General features: G+C 44.3%; 1 protein-coding gene and 1 long non-coding RNA gene across 9 annotated transcripts in view; one reads left to right on the top strand and one right to left on the bottom strand.

Annotated features, from left to right (window-relative positions):
* Nucleotides 1-18,546, top strand: part of LOC307215200 — a 244,378-nt gene that overhangs the window by 207,037 nt on the left and 18,795 nt on the right. The gene's annotated exons all lie outside the window — the stretch shown is intronic.
* Nucleotides 1-18,546, bottom strand: part of ARAP1 (ArfGAP with RhoGAP domain, ankyrin repeat and PH domain 1) — a 156,846-nt gene that overhangs the window by 78,462 nt on the left and 59,838 nt on the right. For all 8 annotated transcript variants that reach the window (XR_013838246.1, XM_079973315.1, XM_079973317.1 and 5 more), the window contains 3 exons: nucleotides 13,819-13,949; nucleotides 12,867-12,937; nucleotides 2,678-2,790 (listed from right to left, as the gene is read on the bottom strand). Coding sequence is in view for 7 of the 8 variants with exons in the window: in XM_079973315.1 (XP_079829441.1) it covers nucleotides 2,678-2,790; nucleotides 12,867-12,937; nucleotides 13,819-13,949 (315 nt within the window). In the remaining variant the exon portion in view is untranslated. The remainder of the gene's footprint in view (nucleotides 1-2,677; nucleotides 2,791-12,866; nucleotides 12,938-13,818; nucleotides 13,950-18,546) is intronic.

Below are 18,546 nucleotides of genomic sequence, written 5' to 3' on the forward strand. Positions count from 1 at the left end.
AATCGGAAGCCGCGGAAGCCAAGTTGGATGTTCAGCTGTGTGTATATTTATATTTATTTATTTTTATATATAGTCGTACCTTGGTTCTGTTGTAAACAAAAATCTGCCCTTTTTTCCCTTATGGGGTATCCAAGAGCCCATATAGAGTCCTTACGTAGGTTCCCTATTGGTAGGTGAAAATAACAGAGGCCAACCAGAGAATATTGAGAAGCAAAGCAGCTAGTAAGCCTGATCTTTATTGATCTGTTGCAACAGGGTCCTCACTCACCGCAGACAGGAGGGAGGGGGAACCCAGAATATTAGTGTGCAAGACATTTTAAATTCCCTGCCCTGGAGCTCAAGACCACCCCTCCAGATACATCATACGTACATCACAGAAGGGGGTAACCTAAGACCACCCCTCAGGTACATCATACCTACATCAAAGAAAAGGCAGTCTACAGCAGAAATCTGAGTGTGTTGTTTATCTCGTCTGACAGGTTACTTGTTTAATGGTCACTTGATTGGATTGCCTGGAGAGCCTGGCCAGTCTTTTGTAATGATAAATACTTCGTTCCTGAGCCAGGTCACAGGCTCACACCCTAGTAATATCTTAAATGTGCCCTTAAGACAGGATTTGTGAAGGAAAAAGAGAATGGAGAGGTTTCCCATTTTGACCTTGCAGAGAAATAATTGAGGTCAATTTGTTCAGGACTTTTTTTTTCTGTGGGGTTTTCAGACATGAGGTTTATATATTTACGTTCTTATCACAACTCCCAAACACCTTGCAACTCAAACGTTTTGGCTCCCGAACACTGCACACCCGGAAGTGAGTGTTTTGGTTTGCAAATGTTATTTGGCATCCTTAAGAGGATAACGCGGGAAAGAACCACAATAAATAGATGGAACTTTGTTTCTGGATGCCCATTCACTATGCGTCTGCATACATTGCTAAAATAAAACCCCATTTTCCAAATCCCAAATTGCTTTCTTCTCTCATCCCAGCATGGTGATACAAGAGAGCAAAGCCGCCCCCCCCCAACACACACTTTGAAATACACTCTGCTTCCTCCCCATTTGCATTGCAAAACCATGTTTGGAAAATAAGTGCCTCTCCTCCCCCCTTACATTCCCCCTGGGTCAGAAATAGTCTGTCACCCTTCCTGCAAGCCCTGCTGAGCACCCTCTTCCGGGAAAACAGGGCCACTAACCACAAGGAAGGCCTGAGATGAGTCATCAGCAAAATCCACAGAGGACCCCTGGCAGAGAGTTGGCTGCAAGTAACACCCAGGGGCGCAGGTGGCGCTGTGGTCTAAACCACAGAGCCTAGGGCTTGCCGATCAGAAGGTCGGCAGTTCGAATCCCAGCTCCTGCCAACCTAGCAGTTCGAAAGCACATCAAAGTGCAAGTAGATAAATAGGTACCACTCCGGCGGGAAGGTAAATGGCGTTTCCGTGCGCTGCTCTGGTCCGCCAGAAGTGGCTTAGTCATGCTGGCCACATGACCCGGAAGCTGTACTCCAGCTCCCTCAGCCAATAAAGCAAGATGAGCGCTGCAACCCCAGAGTCGGCCACGACTGGACCTAATGGTCAGGGGTACCTTTATCTTTTAACACCCACAAACCTCCTGGGAAACTGAAGGGCATCTCCAGGGCTGTGAGCATGGGAGCCAACTCCTAAGGGCTGAGGCCCCTTCACCCCCCAATAAAATATTTGAGGGGAGTGGGGGCCCCCCAAAAAAGTTGATGGGCATTGCCAGTTGAATGATTTGAACGAATGGCTATTCCAGGACATTTTTGAACAACTGCGTAGGCCTGCACAATTCTTCCAGGGCCGCCTGGAAGTCGAAAGCCAGATTGCCTGCTGGAAGAGCATCCCATGGGAGGAGGGATGCTAAACGCTCAACGTCTGGTTGAGGCCGGTTGACTTGACAACACCCTACCGGGTTAACTATGTGCTGCATGGGAAGGGCTTCCCGCCGCCTGTCTTGAATCTCCCAGCCTTCAAGTTCGTGAGATGTCCAGACTTCTACTGTTATGAGAAAGGGGCGGGAGCTTTTCTCTCTCTGCTTTCTCCATGCCAGGTGCCTATCAGGTTGCCTCTCGTTGGCATTTTCTCTAAACGAAAGAGCCCCAAATTCAGCAACCTGAGAGGGCAGGTTGCTCTACGCCCGCTGCAATGCAGGGGGTTGGACTAGATGACCCCTGAGGGTCCCTTCCAACACTACGATCCCCTCGATCATTTCGGTTGCTCTTTTTCTGGACCTTGCATAGCTTGTCTATCAAGTGGAAGCTCCTTCCTAGCTTTCGAAAGCTTCCCTGGAAACAAGACGGTGAGGCCAGATATTCCAGGTAAAGGTAAAGGTAAAGGGACCCCTGACCATTAGGTCCAGTCGTTGCCGACTCTGGGGTTGTGGCACTCATCTCGCTTTATTGGCTGAGGGAGCCGGCGTACAGCTTCCGGGTCAGGTGGCCAGCATGACTGAGCCCCTTCTGGCGAACCAGAGCAGCGCACGGACACGCCGATTACCTTCCTGCCAGAGTGGTACCTATTTATCTACTTGCACTTTGACGTGCTTTCGAACTGCTAGGTTGGCAGGAGCAGGGACCGAGCAACGGGAGCTCACCCGGTCGTGGGGATACGAACTGCCAACACACGCACACCCACACGCGCACAAACATAACCAAAGCAGCCCTCACTTGGTGGGCGATTCCTCCTTGAAATAATCCTCAATCAGCTCATCTTCGCTCATCAGGCTGCTGAACCGGGCAGAGTGATGTTTCTGGGATGTCAACTCCACCACCACGTCCTCCTGCAGAGGGAAGAAGACAAAAAGGAGTTCACTTTGAAAAGCTCCCAGGCCTCATAATTATTACTATTATTATTATTAACGCCCCACAGGAAAGACAGGAGTGCCTGGCGTGCTCTAGTCCATGGGGCCACAAAGAGTCGGACACGACTAAACAACAATCCCACCCATCTGGCTGGGTTTCCCCAGCCACTCTGGGCTGCTCCCAACCGAATATTAAAAACACAATAGAGCATTAAACATTAAAAGCTTCCCTAAACAGGGCTGCCTTCAGATATCTTCTAAAAGTCAGACAGTTGTATATTTCCTTGACATCTGGTGGGAGGGCGTTCCACAGGGCGGACGCCACCACTAAGAAGCTCCTCTGCCTGGTTCCCTGTAACTTGGCTTCTCGCAGGGAGGGAACCCCCAGAAGGCCCTCGGAGCTGGACCTCAGTGTCCGGGCTGAACGATGGGGGTGGAGACGCTCCTTCAGAGGCCCCATCTGCTTCAAGAGGCCCCATTAGCTAAAGCGGTGCTTCAGGTTAAGAACAGTTTCAGGTTAAGAACGGACCTCCGGAACGAATTAAGTACTTAACCCAAGGTACCACTGTATATATAATTTTTATTAAATTTTCTGTTTTACAATTTAGAATATCATTTATACAACCTTAAAATATCAATCACTTCCCTTCTCCTTCCAGCGTTCATTCTATATAGCATAAATCCATGTATATTTTATATAAGCTAAACCATTCTGTATGCCATCATAACTTATTTACACCGTTGAATTTATCTTAATGCTGCCAGCATTTTCAGCTGCACAGTTATTTCCGATATATTTTCCAATCTTCTCTAAACTTATGTTCTTCTTGTTCTCTTATTCTATATGTTAAGTCTGTGAGTTGTGCATACTCTGTCAGCTTAAGTTGCCATTCTTCTTTAGCTGGGACCTCGCTCGATTTCCATTTTTGGGCTAACGAAACACGGGCCACCGTAGTGGCAGACATAAATAACCTTTTTTTGACACCAAATACTTAAAAACCTTCCATGGAGGTTTTTAAGCAGAGTTTGGAAGGCCATCTGTCCTGGAAGCTTTAGCTGAGATTCCTGCTTTTGCCGGGGGCTGAGCTGGATGACCCCCGGGGTCCCTTCCAACTTCACAATTCCAATGCTATGAGAACAAGCCTTTTCTGCAGTGGCCCCACACAGTTGTGGAAGCATTAAATTAAAACCTGATTTGCCCAGCTCTTGCCCAAGGTAGTATGTGTTGCTAGGTTCTCTAAACTTCATTTTAAAAAATAATAATTGGGGGGGGGGGGATAATTTCACGTTTTTTTAAAAAAACCAAATAGATGGCAGCTTTAAAAACAATTCAGAGAGTTATGACCTAATCAGTGAATTGGCTCCATATTGCAGCTCTGCAAAAGGTAAAGGTAAAGGGACCCCTGACCATTAGGTCCAGTCACATACAACTCTGGGGTTGCGGCACTCATCTCGCTTTATTGGCTGAGGGAGCCAGCGTACAGCTTCCGGGTCATGTGGCCAGCATGACCAAGCCGCTTCTGGCGAACCAGAGCAGCGCACAGAAACGCCGTTTACCTTCCCGCCGGAGTGGTACCTATTTATCTACTTGCACTTTGACGTGCTTTCGAACTGCTAGGTTGGCAGGAGCAGGGACCAAGCAACGGGAGCTCACCCTGTCGCGGGGATTCGAACCGCCAACCTTCTGATCGGCAAGCCCTAGGCTCTGTGGTTTAACCCACATCGCACAGCTCTTAAACAATGCAAGGAACCAGGAAGTGGCTGCAAAATGTCCCACCCAGCTCCCTGGGTCTGGCGCCAGCCCCGCCTGAGAATTATTGCCATGCACCACAAATGAAAAATTGCTTGGGGTGCAGAGCGGTGCTTGGAAGGTCAAAGCTGTCTTCCTTCTCAGCTGGGGCTGCTTCACCGCCTCCTTGCTTCTGGTGCATGATGCAACCGGATGTTGCAAAGAACCCCTCTATTTATAGCCGAAAGAACCACCGTCCAGGAGCTTTCTGCTGAGAAGCGCATCAGCAATTTCCCCCCTGGGCCACAGCAGAGCAAAGAGAATCAGGGATTTCAGCCTCTCCGTCCCCACTGCTACTTCCTTGGTGACTGAAGCAAACAAAATCGGCTCTTTTTCCCTTACGGGGTACCCAAGAGCCTGTATAGAGTTCTTAAGTGGGTTCCCTGTCAGTAGGAGAAAATAACAGGGGCCAACCAGGTAATATTGAGAAGCAAAGCAGCTAGTAAGCCCAGTGGCGTAGCGTGGGGGGTGCAGGGGGGGCCGGCCGCACCGGGCGCAACATCTGGGGGTTAGGGTTAGGGGGCGCAAATCCACGGGTTAGGGGGTGCAAATTACTTGCCTTGCCCCGGGTGCTGACAACCCACGCTACGCCACTGAGTAAGCCTGATTTTATTAAATTGTTGCAACAGAGTGCTCTCTCTCTCTCACACACACACACATACACACGAGGGAAGAGGAACCCAGAATATTGGTATGCAAGCTTTTATATAGACACATTTGAAATTGCCCACCCTGTATCCCAAGACTACCCCCCAATACATCATGCATACATCACAGAAAGAGGTGGTCCCCAACAGAAATATATCACAGGGGGCCGTCTACAGCAGCATCCAGTCTGGCAGCAAACCTGTTAATGGTCACTGAATCCTTTTATCTGGGCATCCTGGCCATTCTTGCCTCGCAAGACGAAATTAATCCGTTCCACGAGTCTCTTCGTCTTGCGAAGCACGGCTATTAGCGGCTTAGCGGCTTAGCGGCTATTAACGGCTTAGCGGCTATTAACGGCTTAGCAGCTATTAGCGGCTTTAAGAAAAAGGAAACAAACTCGCAAGAACTCGCAAGACGTTTCGTCTTGCGAAGCAAGCCCATAGGGAAATTCGTCTTGCGGAACGACTCAAAAAACGGAAAACTCTTTCGTCTTGCGCGTTTTTCGTCTTGCGAGGCGTTCGTCTTGCGGGGTACCACTGTACTTAATTCCTGAGTCCAGGTCACAGGCTCACACCCTAGTAATATCTTAAATGTGCCCTTAAGACAGGATTTGTGAGCGCAGAGACAATGACAAACTGCAGAGGAATATTTGTGACCACTGGGAGAGTCAAAATGACTTCTGGCTTGTTCTCCTGTACTATTTCAGACATGTGGATTATATACCTATGTATGTGTTTGCCTTGTACATTTATGAACACTGAATTTATATATTTGAGACCTTAAATTCTTATACAGTCATACCTCTTGTTACGATCGGTTCAGGTTACGTCTTTTCAGGTTGCGTCCTGCGGTGACCCGGAAGCACCGGAAAGGTTTAGTTCCGGGTTTCACCGCTCACCCATGCACAGACGCGCAAAATTACGTCATGTGCATGCGCAGACGCAGGTTGCATTCCTTTCAGGTTGTGAACAGGGCTCCAGAATGGATCCCGTTCACAACCAAAGGTACCACTGTAACAGTGACGATATTTAGAGGCCACCCAAAGACCAAACTCTCTCTCATGCCCTTCTTTCACATGCCAAAATCCTTTTTGCGTGTTTTTACCTTGTGTGTTACCCTCAGCTCTATGGATGAAGGGCAGTACACTAATTTGAATAATAATAATAGTATTTGTAATAATACTGTTTTGGAATACCTGTTTTTAACTGATTCCCCGCCCCCCGATTCTGCACAGTAAAAAGAAAGGGCTTGTTCAAGCAGCACATAGTTAAACTGCGGAACTTCCTGCTGCAGGAAACAGACAGGACCACCAGCTGAGATGGCTTTAAAAGATTATTCAACAAATTTATGGAGCGGGAGAAGGCTATGGATGGCTACTAGCCAGGGGGGCTGGGCTCTGCCTCCACGGCCAGACGCAGCAATGCTTCCTTACTGGAAAGGGCCCTTGGGTTCGAATCCTGCTTGCGAGTTTCCCACGGGCATTTGGTTGGTGACTGTGAGAAGAGGTGGGTCATTGGCCTGATCCAGAAGGCTCTTCTGATGTTTCTTAGAGCCACTGCCAGTCAGTGCAGACCATATAGAGGTAGATAGATGAGTGGTCGGACTCCGTCTAAGGCAGCTTACTATGTTCATATGTTCACCACTTCCTTTCAAGAAACAAAGAGGAGACGGGGGAAATGAATTTGTCCTCTCTCTGTCCTTTTCATTTACCGTATTTTTTGCACCATAACACTCACTTTTTTCCTCCTAGAAAGTAAGGGGAAATTTCTGTGCGTGTTATGGAGCGAATGCCTACGGATGGCGGGGGGATCTGCTGCAGTCGTGAGCAGAGGATCCATGGTTCCCCTTCCTTCCCTCTTCTGTGGCTCGCTTTGAAACAGCAAAGCGGGAGAAGAGCCACTGTGTGGGGAGGAGAGAGGGACAGAGAGCCTGCTTGCTTTAAAGGAGCAAAGCGCTTACTCGTGTAAGCGGCTCCTGTCCGGTACGTGGGATGAGACCCTTCCTGCCCACAGACTGTCTTGCCAGAGTGGTGCATGCTCTGGTTATCTCCCGCTTGGACTACTGCATTGCGCTCTGTGGGGCTACCTTTGAAGGTGACTCGGAAAGTACAATTAATCCAGAATGCGGCAGCTAGACTGGGGACTGGGAGCAGCCACTGAGACAACATAACACCGGTCTTGAAAGACCTACACTGGCTCCCAGTACATTTCCTTTTTTTTTTTTTTAATATTTTTATTAAGTTTTGCATAACTATATTTCACAGACATACAACAGACAAAAGTAAATGAAATAAACATAAAAAGAAAAGAAGAAAAGAAAAGAAAAAGAACATAAAATACGTACAACATAAACAACACAACTTTAACAACACAACATTAATTTTACAACTTAAACAACACAACATTAATTTTACAACAACATTGATCGACTTCCCTTTATCTCGATTTCGGATAATGTTATCTTAATTATCTTTCTGCTGTATCTATTCCAAAATAAAATTTATAACGTAGTAAGCGTTATCTCATGCCTACTGTGATTTTTTTTTTTTTAAATACATCTATATTTCTGATTAACATTTTGATTTTCCCCTTGTCTCTATTTCCATATATATTCTAAATTTGTCCCATTCATTACTAAATTTTGTACTTTTTTGATTTCTTATTTTCTGAGTCAATTTTGCCAATTCTAAGTAATCCATTAATTTAAATTGCCACTCCTTTAATGTTGGGGTTTTTGCTGTTTTCCAGTACTGTGCTATGAGGGTTCTAGCGGCCGCTGTTGCGTATTGAAGAAGGGTTCTATCTTCTTCTTTAATATCTTTGCCAATTATCCCCAGCAGGAAGGTTTCAGGTTTTTTAACAAACGTATATTTGAAATTTTTTTTTAATTCATTATAGATAGATTCCCAGAATTTTTTGAGAATCTCGCACGTCCACCACATGTGAATAAATTCACCCTCTTTACTCTTACATTTCCAACACAGTTTGTCGCCTGTTCTATAAATTTTATGCAATTTTATCGGCGTTATGTACCATCTGTACATCATCTTGTACATATTTTCCTTAAGTGTCGTGCATGCTGAAAAGTTCATATCTTTACACCATAAAGCCTTCCATTTATCAAACTCTATATTATACCCTAGATCTACCGCCCACCTCACCATCACCTCCTTTACTTCCTCATCCTTGGTGTCCCACTCAAGCAACTGGTTATACATTTTTGATAGTAATTTTGTTTTACTTTCTATTATTTCAATCTGGAATCTAGATTTTTTCTCATTTATTCCAATCTTTTTATCTTCCGTCCACATAGAATTTATTTGATGATATTGAATCCAACCAGTCAACTTATTTTTTATTTCTTCGTATGGTCTAATCCTCCACCCGGATTCTGTTTTGGTTAATAAGTCCTCATACGTCCATCGTTCCCCCTCAATGTTTAATTTTTTAATTGTTAAAATATCAATTGGTGATAGCCACCAGGGTGTCTTCTGCTCCAGCAATTTTTTATTCCTTTCCCAGACTTCCAATAGTGGCCCTCTGAAAATATGATTAGAAAAACCTTTATGAACCCTTCCCTTATCTCGCCATAGATAAGCGTGCCAACCGAATCTTAAGTTAAACCCCTCTAGATCTAACATCTCTCTATTTTTTATGACGATCCAGTCTTTTACCCAACAAAGACATGCGGCCTCATAATATAACCTCAGATTTGGGACCGCAAGACCCCCCCTATCTCTTTGGTCTGTAAGCAATTTAAATTTAATTCTGGGTCTTTTTCCCTGCCAAATAAATTTGGAAAGTAGTCTCTGCCATTCTTTAAAAATTGCAATTCCCCTAATTATTGGAATGTTCTGGAATAAGAAGAGTAATTTGGGTAATAAACTCATTTTAATTGCCGCCATTCTGCCCAACCACGAGAGGTGTAATCTGTTCCATATATCCAAGTCCTTCATTATCTCTTTCCATGTTTTCTTATAATTATTTTCCATCAAATTTATATTTTTCATAGTTATCCAAATTCCAAGATATTTTACTTTTTTGGTTATTTTAATTCCAGTTTGTCTTTCAAGCTCATTTATGATGTCTTCTTTCATATTTTTAGTCATTATTTTGGTTATTTCTTTGTTCAATTTAAATCCCGATAGTTTTCCAAATTCTTCTAGTAATTTTATGACTTTGCCGATGCTCTCCTTTGGTTCTTCCAATGACAACATAAGGTCATCTGCATATGTTTTCAATTTATGTTCATTCGCGCCGATTTTTATACCACGGATCTCTGGGGTTTTCCTTATCTTATTTGTAATTGTCTCTAAGACTATGATAAACAGCAGCGGTGATAGAGGGCACCCCTGACGAGTACCTTTTGCTATTTCAAACTGTTCTGTCAGGTTGTTATTTATAATTAATCTGGCTCTTTGTTGTGTGTATATTGCTCTAACTCCTTCTAGGAATGTGCCCTCTATCCCTGTTTTTTCCAGACATTTTATTAGAAAACCCCAGGAGACATTATCGAAAGCCTTCTCGGCGTCAACGAACATTAAAGCGGCAGGGATTTCGTTATGACATTCTAGATATTCAATAATGTCTATTGTATGTCTGATGTTGTCTTTTATTTGTCTATTAGGAAGGAAGCCGGCCTGATCACTGTGTATAAGGCTAATTAAACATTTTTTAAGTCTATGTGCCATTATGTCTGCAAAGATTTTATAATCATTGTTCAGTAGTGAAATCGGTCTGTAATTCTTAATATTAAGTTTATCTGAATCTGGTTTTGGGATCAAGGTAATGTAGGCTTCTTTCCAGGATGTTGGCATTTTTCCTCCTCTTAATATCTCATTCATAACATCGCATAGTACTGGTGTTATATATTCCTCTAGGACCTTGTAATATTTAGCTGATAAACCATCTGGTCCTGGGGCTTTTCCTAATTTCATCCTCTTGATCGCTTCTCGAATTTCCTCTATTTTTATGGGTCTGTTTAAGGCGGTTCTTTCTTCTTCTGTTATTTTTTTTGGACTATTTTCTTCTAGGTATTTTATAATGTTCGTTAAATCTTCTTTTTCTCTTTTGTATAAGTTCATATAAAATTTAAGGAAGTGCTTTTTTATTATTTTAGGATCTTCCAGAACTTGGTCATCTACTTTTATTTTGTTTATAATGCTACATTTTCTTCTTTTCCTCAGTTGCCACGCCAGAAATTTTCCAATTTTATTTGCTGATTCGAAGAACTTTTGTTTCATTAACTTTATTCCCCATTCAACCTCTTGGCTTATTAATGTTGAATATTGTGTTTGGAGCATTTTATATTGTTGCTTATGGCAATCATCTTTTGGATTTTTTATCACATTTTTTTCACATTCTTTCAGTTGAAGGATTAATTCTTCTTTTTTTCTTTCCTTAGCCTTTTTTCTTTGGGAGTTTTGTTGTATCAGAAGACCTCTTAACACTGCCTTACTGGCATCCCATACTATATCTATTCCAGTCTCTTTGTTAATATTTAAAGCAAAATAATCTTTTATAGTGGTTTTTGCTTTTTCGATCACTTCTTCTTTTTCAAATAGGTAGTCATTCATTCTCCATCTGTACAGACCTTGGGTCTTCCATTTTAATTGTAATGTTATTGGGCTGTGATCCGATAAAGTTCTGGGTAAAATTTCACATCTCTCCGTTCTTATTACTAATTCTCTCGAAATCCATATTTGATCCAGTCTGCTCCAACTCTGGTGCGGTTCAGAGAAGTGGGTAAATTGTTTCGTTGTGGGGTTTCTATATCTCCATATATCTATTAAGTCCAGATTTTCTTCCAAATCATTAAACGATTTTGGTAATTTCCCTTGGTTTAAATTTTTTTTCCTTGTGTTTCTATCTAATTCTGGTGTCGGCACCGCGTTTAAATCTCCAAGTAGGACTAGTTTGTTGTTATCTAAATCTAATAAAAGTTGTTCCAATTTTTTAAAAAACTCCATTCTATTTGAGTTTGGGGCATAGACTGTTACCACATTTATTCTCTCTCCCTGGTAATTAATTTGGATTCCTAAGATTCTTCCTTCCTCATCTTTGCATATTTGTTTGGGTTCTAATTTCTCTTTCGCATAAATTACTACTCCTCTCTTTTTCTTAGAATCTGAATTAATGAATTCTATTCCCAACCTTTTATTTATTAGAATATGCTTGTGTTTTTTAGCAACATGGGTTTCTTGGCAACAAATGACATCAATGTTTTTTTTCTTTATAATCTTTTCAAATTTATTTCTCTTGGGCTTATCGTTAAAGCCGTTCACATTCCACGAAAAAAACTTAAGAGACATTTTGGGTTATTGCTAGGTTCACTTTATCCTTATTTCTGCTTTATAATCTGGTATTATTCCTTCTTTTAGATTTTCTGCCTTCTCCTTCTTCTTCTTCCTCCGACTTTGAATCCTCCGTTTCCTCCTCTGACCCCCCACCCCCACCCCCGGCTTCGTCCCCCCCTGCCCCCCCCACAACCAGGTCACCTCCTTGCTGTCTTGCCTCCTCTCTACCCAAATCTTTTTCGTATCTTCTCAGGAACTTTTCTGCTTCAAGTGTATCTGTCAACTTGAATTTTTTATTCTTGTAATAGAAAGAAACCCCTTCTGGGAATTCCCATTTATATTGGATTGCATTTCTTTTCAACACACTTGTCAGCTAAGTATATCCTTCCCTTTTGCGGAGAATCCTAACTGGAATTTCTTTGAAAATAATGATTGGACGGTCTCCAATCACTAACTTTCTTTTAAAGCTCGTTTTTAATATTGTATTCTTCATTTCAATGGTATTAAAAATTACCAAGCAATCTCCAGGGGTTTTTTTTGATTTGTTTTGTTGTGGTTTCCCTCTTATTCTGAAGGCATTCTCTATAGTATATTTCCGAGCACAATTCAAAGTGTTGGTGTTGACCTTTAAAGCCCTAAATGGACTCTGCCCAGTAGACCTTAAGGAGCGTCTCCACCCCCACCGTCCATCCCAGACACTGAGGTCCAGTGCCGAGGGCCTTCTGGCGGTTCCCTCCCTGTGAGAAGCCAAGTTACAGGGAAGCAGGCAGAGGGCCTTCTCGGTAGTGGCACCTGCCCTGTGGAACGCCCTCCCACCAGATGTCAAAGAGAAAAATAACTACCAAACTTTTAGAAGATATCTGAAGGCAGCCCTGTTTAGGGAAGCTTTTAATGTTTAATAGACTATTGTATTTTAATATTCTGTTGGAAGCCGCCCAGAGTGGCTGGGGAAACCCAGCCAGATGGGCGGGGTATAAATAATAAATTATTATTATTATCATTATTATAAGACACAGGTAAGCAGCCACCGGGGCTTGTCTCCGGTGCTGTGGAGAAAGGAGGGGAGAGTCGTGGGGGATGGCTTACCTGAGAAGAATGTGTCCTTTTATTTAAAATGCATCTCTGTGTTATTTGTGGGAATTTGTCCATTCCCCCCCCCCAAATATAGTCCAGCCCTCCACAAGGTCTGAGGGACAGTGGACCGGCCCCCTGCTGAAAAAAGTTGCCGACCCCTGCATTAGCACATCCGGGAGGGGAAGGCACCCTCCGAGTTATTTTGAGGATGAGATGGGCAGCATGGCCCCCCGAGAGATACGGACCTACCTTGTCAGTCATTTCTTCTGCCAGAGCTTCTATCTCCTCCTCAAACGGGGGATCTTCATAATCAGAATCATCTGCGGAGACAGACCAGGCATAGTTGAACTATGGAACTCCTTGCCACAGGAGGTAGTGATGGAGGAGGAGGAGGCTTTCCATGGCTACTAATCACCTTGGCTGTGAGTCCTGGAAGACCTGCTCCCTGCCTGAAGGACTTTTCCCAGCTGGTCGGACTGACTCCAGCTGCAAAAGCTGAGGCTGCTGAACAGACTCTCGGACAGGGGTGTTGTTTAGGGGGTTCTGTTGGGGAGGATTGTTGCTGCGGTATTATTTTTCTGCTGTTATTGATATCAATTTCATTGATATAATTTTATTATTGATATATTTTTTCTGCTGCTGATATTATTTTAAATATTATTATGAATATTTTATCCTTTTTTTTAAACCAATCTCAAAGCAGTTTACAAAATAGTGGACGATAACATTGTAACAGAGAAAGATGAACGACAAAGGCTTCTGAAAGCTAAAACACCAACAGACTATAAAAACCAGATTAAAACTGACACCAACCCGTTTTTCTGCGATGTTGACATTTTGTGGGACGCACAAGAGTGACTTAAGATTTCCAGGAATGCCCTATTGTGCACCTAGACCAAAATCTATTGTCTTTTCCAACTGGAAGAGGTTTTCCAAGGTGGGCGATATTGTTGGTGCTCGCTTGAGAGGTGCCAGAATGTATCGCATGCCCAGATTTCAAAACAGAACTTCACATTCAGAATCTGAACAGTGAAGTTGGGGAAAGCGGGCCGACTTCCAAATACCCCTTTCACAGAATCACAGAACCGCTGTGTTGGAAGGGAACGCCAAAGGGCATCTAGTCCAACCCCCCCCCCCCCCCCCCGCAAAGGAGGGATCGCACAGCACTGAGCTTTCTCTTCCGCCAGTCACAGGCACTCACCCAAGTCCGTCTGGAAGAGGAGGGGGAGCTTCGAAGGTGGCTCAGGGGCGCCGGTCCGCTCCACAATCTTCAGGCGGGGAAAGAGCGCGGGCGGCTGCTCGGGATCTTGCAGGTCGTTTTTCACAGGAGGACTGGAATGAGAAACAACAGAGACCTCGCTTTAAAATCAGCCCCAAAGCTGGCATCGTTCTCCTGGCTCAGCCGCTTCATGAGCTCAGAAGAACATCCAAAGAGCCCAGCAGGATCAGGCCCTTGGGCCACTGAGTCCAGCATCCTGTTCTCGCAGAAACTAGAAAGCAGGATTCGAACACAAGAGCAACGCTCCCCTCCTGCAGTTTCCAGAAGCATCGCTGCCTCTGACCATAGAGGCAAAACAGAGCCATTATGGCGAAAATCCCATAATTTAACCATGCACTGTGTCAATAAGTTATTTCTTTCATCCGAATCCTACAATATTCAGCTACCTGGGTGGATGGAGCAGCCAAGTAAATTTCGTTGTCCCTGAGAGGGGGCAATGACAATAAAGATATTATTATTATTATTATTATTATTATTATTATTATTATTATTTACTGGGTTCTAGTTCTAGTCTTAAAAAGCAGAGACATCACCTTGCCGACAAAGGTCCATATAGTTAAAGCTCTGGTTTTCCCAGTAGGGATGTATGGAAGTGAGAGCTGGACCATAAAGAAGGCTGATCACCAAATAATTGATGCTTTTGAATTCTGGTGCTGGAGGAGACTCTTGAGAGTCCCATGGACTGCAAGAAGATCAAACACATCCATTCTTAAGGAAATCAGCCCTGAGGGCTCACTGGAAGGACAGATCCTGAAGCTGAGGCTCCAAGACTTTGGCCACCTCATGAGAAGAGAAGACTCCCTGGAGAAGACCCTGATGTTGGGAAAGATGGAGGGCACAAGGAGAAGGGGAGGACAGAGGACGAGATGGTGGGACAGTGTTCTCGAAGCTACCAGCATGAGTCTGACCAAACTGCGGGAGGCAGTGGAAGACAGGAGTGCCTGGCGTGCTCTGGTCCAGGGGGTCACGAAGAGTCGGACACGACTAAACAACTAAACAACAACAGGTCTTGTGCAAGAGGGAGAAAAGAAATATCTCAGTCCACCTGCCAAGAAAAATAAAGAACTTATTTATGTATGCTACAACAGCGGCAAGAGTCTTGTTAGCACAAAGATGGAAGAATGAGGAAATTCCAACTAAAGAACACTGGCAAGAAAAATTGGTGAACTATGTGGAATTGGCCAAATTGACATACAAGCTGCGTGAGAAGGACAATCGTGTCTTCAAGGAAGAATGGGAACTTTTTACAAATTATTTAAAAAGACAACAAAATGATCTGGACTCCTTGGCAGGTTTTGAATAAACATCCACAAATTTATTAGTTGAACATTTGATAGATAAGGCTAAGAGGGGAGCTGAGGGAAGTCCTTAGGTGGGGGGGGGGGGGGGCGCGGAAGGGAGGAAATAATGTAACTGATTATTCGGATTGATAATTTGGTATGTTGAAATTGTTTAATAAAAATCATTTAATATGTATAATTATTATTATTTATTACTTATACCCCGCCCATCTGGCTGGGTTTCCCCAACCACTCAGGGAGGCTCCCAACAGAAGATTAAAAACATGATAAAATATCAAACACTAAAAACTTCCCTAAAGAGGGCTGTCGTCAGGTGTCTTCTAAAAGTCAGATAGCTGTTTATTTCCTTGACATCTGCTGGGAGGGCGTTCCAGAGGGCGGGCGCCACCACTGAGAAGGCCCTCAAAAAACTATCCTCAATTTCTCCTTTGATGTCCCAACGGGACAGGTGATTCCCAGAGATCCTTGGGGTGATTTACTGTAAGCTGCTGAAACCCATGATAATAGCAGCAGCCACGAAATTAAAAGACGCCTGCTTCTTGGGAGAAGGGCAATGACAGGCCTAGACAGCATCTTGAGAAGTAGAGACATCACCTTGCCAACAAAGGTCCGTATAGTTCAAGCTATGGTTTTCCCAGTAGTGATGTATGGAAGTGAGAGCTGGACCATAAAGAAGGCTGATCACCGAAGAATTGATGCTTTTGAATTATGGTGCTGGAGGAGACTCTTGAGAGTCCCATGGACTGCAAGAAGATCAAACCTCTCCATTCTGAAGGAAATCAGCCCTGAGTGCACACTGGAAGGACAGATTGTGAAGCTGAGGCTCCAGTACTTTGGCCACCTCATGAGAAGAGAAGACTCCCTGGAGAAGACCCTGATGTTGGGAAAGATGGAGGGCACAAGGAGAAGGGGGCGACAGAGGACGAGATGGTTGGATAGTGTTTTCGAGGTTACCAGCATGAGTCTGACCAAGCTGCGGGGGGCAGTGGAGGACAGGAGTGCCTGGCGTTCTCTGGTCCATGGGGTCACGAAGAGTCGGACACGACTAAACGACTAAACAACAACAACAACATTTTTTTTTATTACCTCTGTTTTAATAGATTCTCTTATTTGTACTTTTTAAATTCTATTAAATTACTTTGTAGCGTAAGCAATTTAAGGATATAAACAAACGTAATAAAAGGATATAAACAAACGTAATAAATAATAATAACAATATCACTAGTAATGTGGTGTCTTTATTGTAACAATCTGAATGTGAGCTTTTGCAGCAATTTAAAGAGAATAGAATGACAGAAAGGCAAACAGGAGAGTCAGAAAGGAACTCAAGGTTCCAGGTTTTTTAAAAATTGGGGCAAGATCCTAGGAAGAGGCTTCTTATAACCCAATGGCTCACCTAAGACCAGCATTCCATCCTCAAAGTGGTCAATGGACCAACTGTGGAGGGAGGGCAGAGCCTTCCTGCCTAGTAGCCATCCATAGCCCTCTCCTCCTTGAATTTGTCTAATCCTCTTTTAGAGAAGTGCCAGTCGCCAACTGGCCAAGAGTCACCCTGTTGGCTCCCAGAGAAGAGGCACAAAGGGAGGTTATTTGCTGCAACCAGAAAACGCAGCAAAATTAGACTTCCTTTGCTGTTGCAACTTCCCTCTCGCTGCCTTCCAAGCTCAGGACGCCACGTGAGAAGGAAGCAGTGATTTACTTACTCTCAGGAAACGTGGAGGTGGGATCCCCCCCCCCCCCCGAGCAAAGCGGAAAAACTAAATCACTGGTTCCCCCCAAAATAAATCATCAGTTCCCCGTTCCCTTTTGCTACAAAGCTGGTTGGCCCCAGTGAAAATATGCTGGACTAGATGGGCTCTGCAATAGCTAGAATAGCTCAGTTGGTAGAGCTTGAGATTCTTAATCTCAGGGTTGTGGATTCGAGCCCCACATTGCATGGCAGGGGGTTGGTCTAGATGGCCCTTGGCGTCCCTTCCAACGCTACAATTCTCCAATTCTATGAAAGGAGGTGCAAGGACACCTAGGGACACGCAGTTGTCACAGGCCTAGATCTCCCTCTAGGGCAGACGTCACCAGCCTGGAGTGCTCTTGTAGTTTTTGGACTACAAATCCCATCAGTGCATGATGGTATGTGCATGATGGGACTGATGGGAGTTGTAGTCCAAAACATCAGGAGCACTGCAGCCTGGCAAAGGCTGCTTTATGCACAAATGCAGTGGAGGGGATCATAGAAGTGTAGAGTTGGAAGGGAGCCCCAAGAATTTCTGCAATGTCTAGGAACCTCCAACAAAGGAGACCCCCGCACCTTCCGAGGGAGTCCGTTCTGTGGTCAGACAACCTTTGCCCTCAGGTATTTCTTCCTGATGTTTAGCCGGAAACATCCTTTCTTACTATTTGAATCCATCCTTTCCAGGTCTGCCCTGTGGGGCAGCAGAAAACAAGCTTGCTCTGCCTTTCTACATTTTTGGCAGTTCTTATCTGTAAACCGGGATGCAGGTGGTGCTGTGGGTTAAACCACAGAGCCTAGGACTTGCCAATCAGAAGGTTGGCGGTTCGAATCCCCGCAACGGGGTGAGCTCCTGTTGCTCTGTCCCTGCTCCTGCCAACCTAGCAGTTCAAAAGCACGTCAAAGTGCAAGTAGATAAATAGATACCACTCCGGCGGGAAGGTAAACAGCGTTTCCGTGCGTTGCTCTGGTTCGCCAGAAGTGGCTTAGTCCTGATGGCCACATGACCCGGAAGCTGTACGCTGGCTCCCTCGGCCAGTAAAGCGAGATGAGTGCCGCAACCCCAGAGACGTCCGCGATTGGTCAGGGGTCCCTTTACCCTTTACCTTTTATCTAGAAACTACCTTGAGTTCTGTCAGGGAAAAGTTGGAGAACTTTTGGATAAATCCATCAGTCAATGACACAGTCCTTCAGATAGCTGAAGAAGGCTGTCATATCCTCACTGTCTCCTCTTTCCCAAGCTAAACATTAGGGATGGGCAAGATATCGGTATATCTTCCAAAACCAGATTGAAGTCCATATCGTGAGATCGGTTTCGTACTTTTTGACCTGGCAATATATCGCAAATCATGACGTGTTTGTGTGCGCTATGCAGAAATCACGATGTGGGGAAAACCATAAAGCAAGTCAATGCCTCTACTTAGCTGAAAGAAAACCACATATCACCTTTAAATAGCTCCATCCTTATTCCAGACATTGTGATATATCGGTATATCACGATGCTTAAAGTAAAGGTAAAGGGACCCCTGACCATTAGGTCGAGTTGTGGCCGACTCTGGGGTTGCAGTACAGATCTCGCTTTATTGGCCGAAGGAGCCGGCGTACAGCTTCCAGGTCATGTGG

The sequence above is a fragment of the Podarcis cretensis genome (assembly GCF_951804945.1).
Source record: "Podarcis cretensis genome assembly, chromosome: 4".
Lineage (NCBI taxonomy): Eukaryota > Metazoa > Chordata > Lepidosauria > Squamata > Lacertidae > Podarcis > Podarcis cretensis.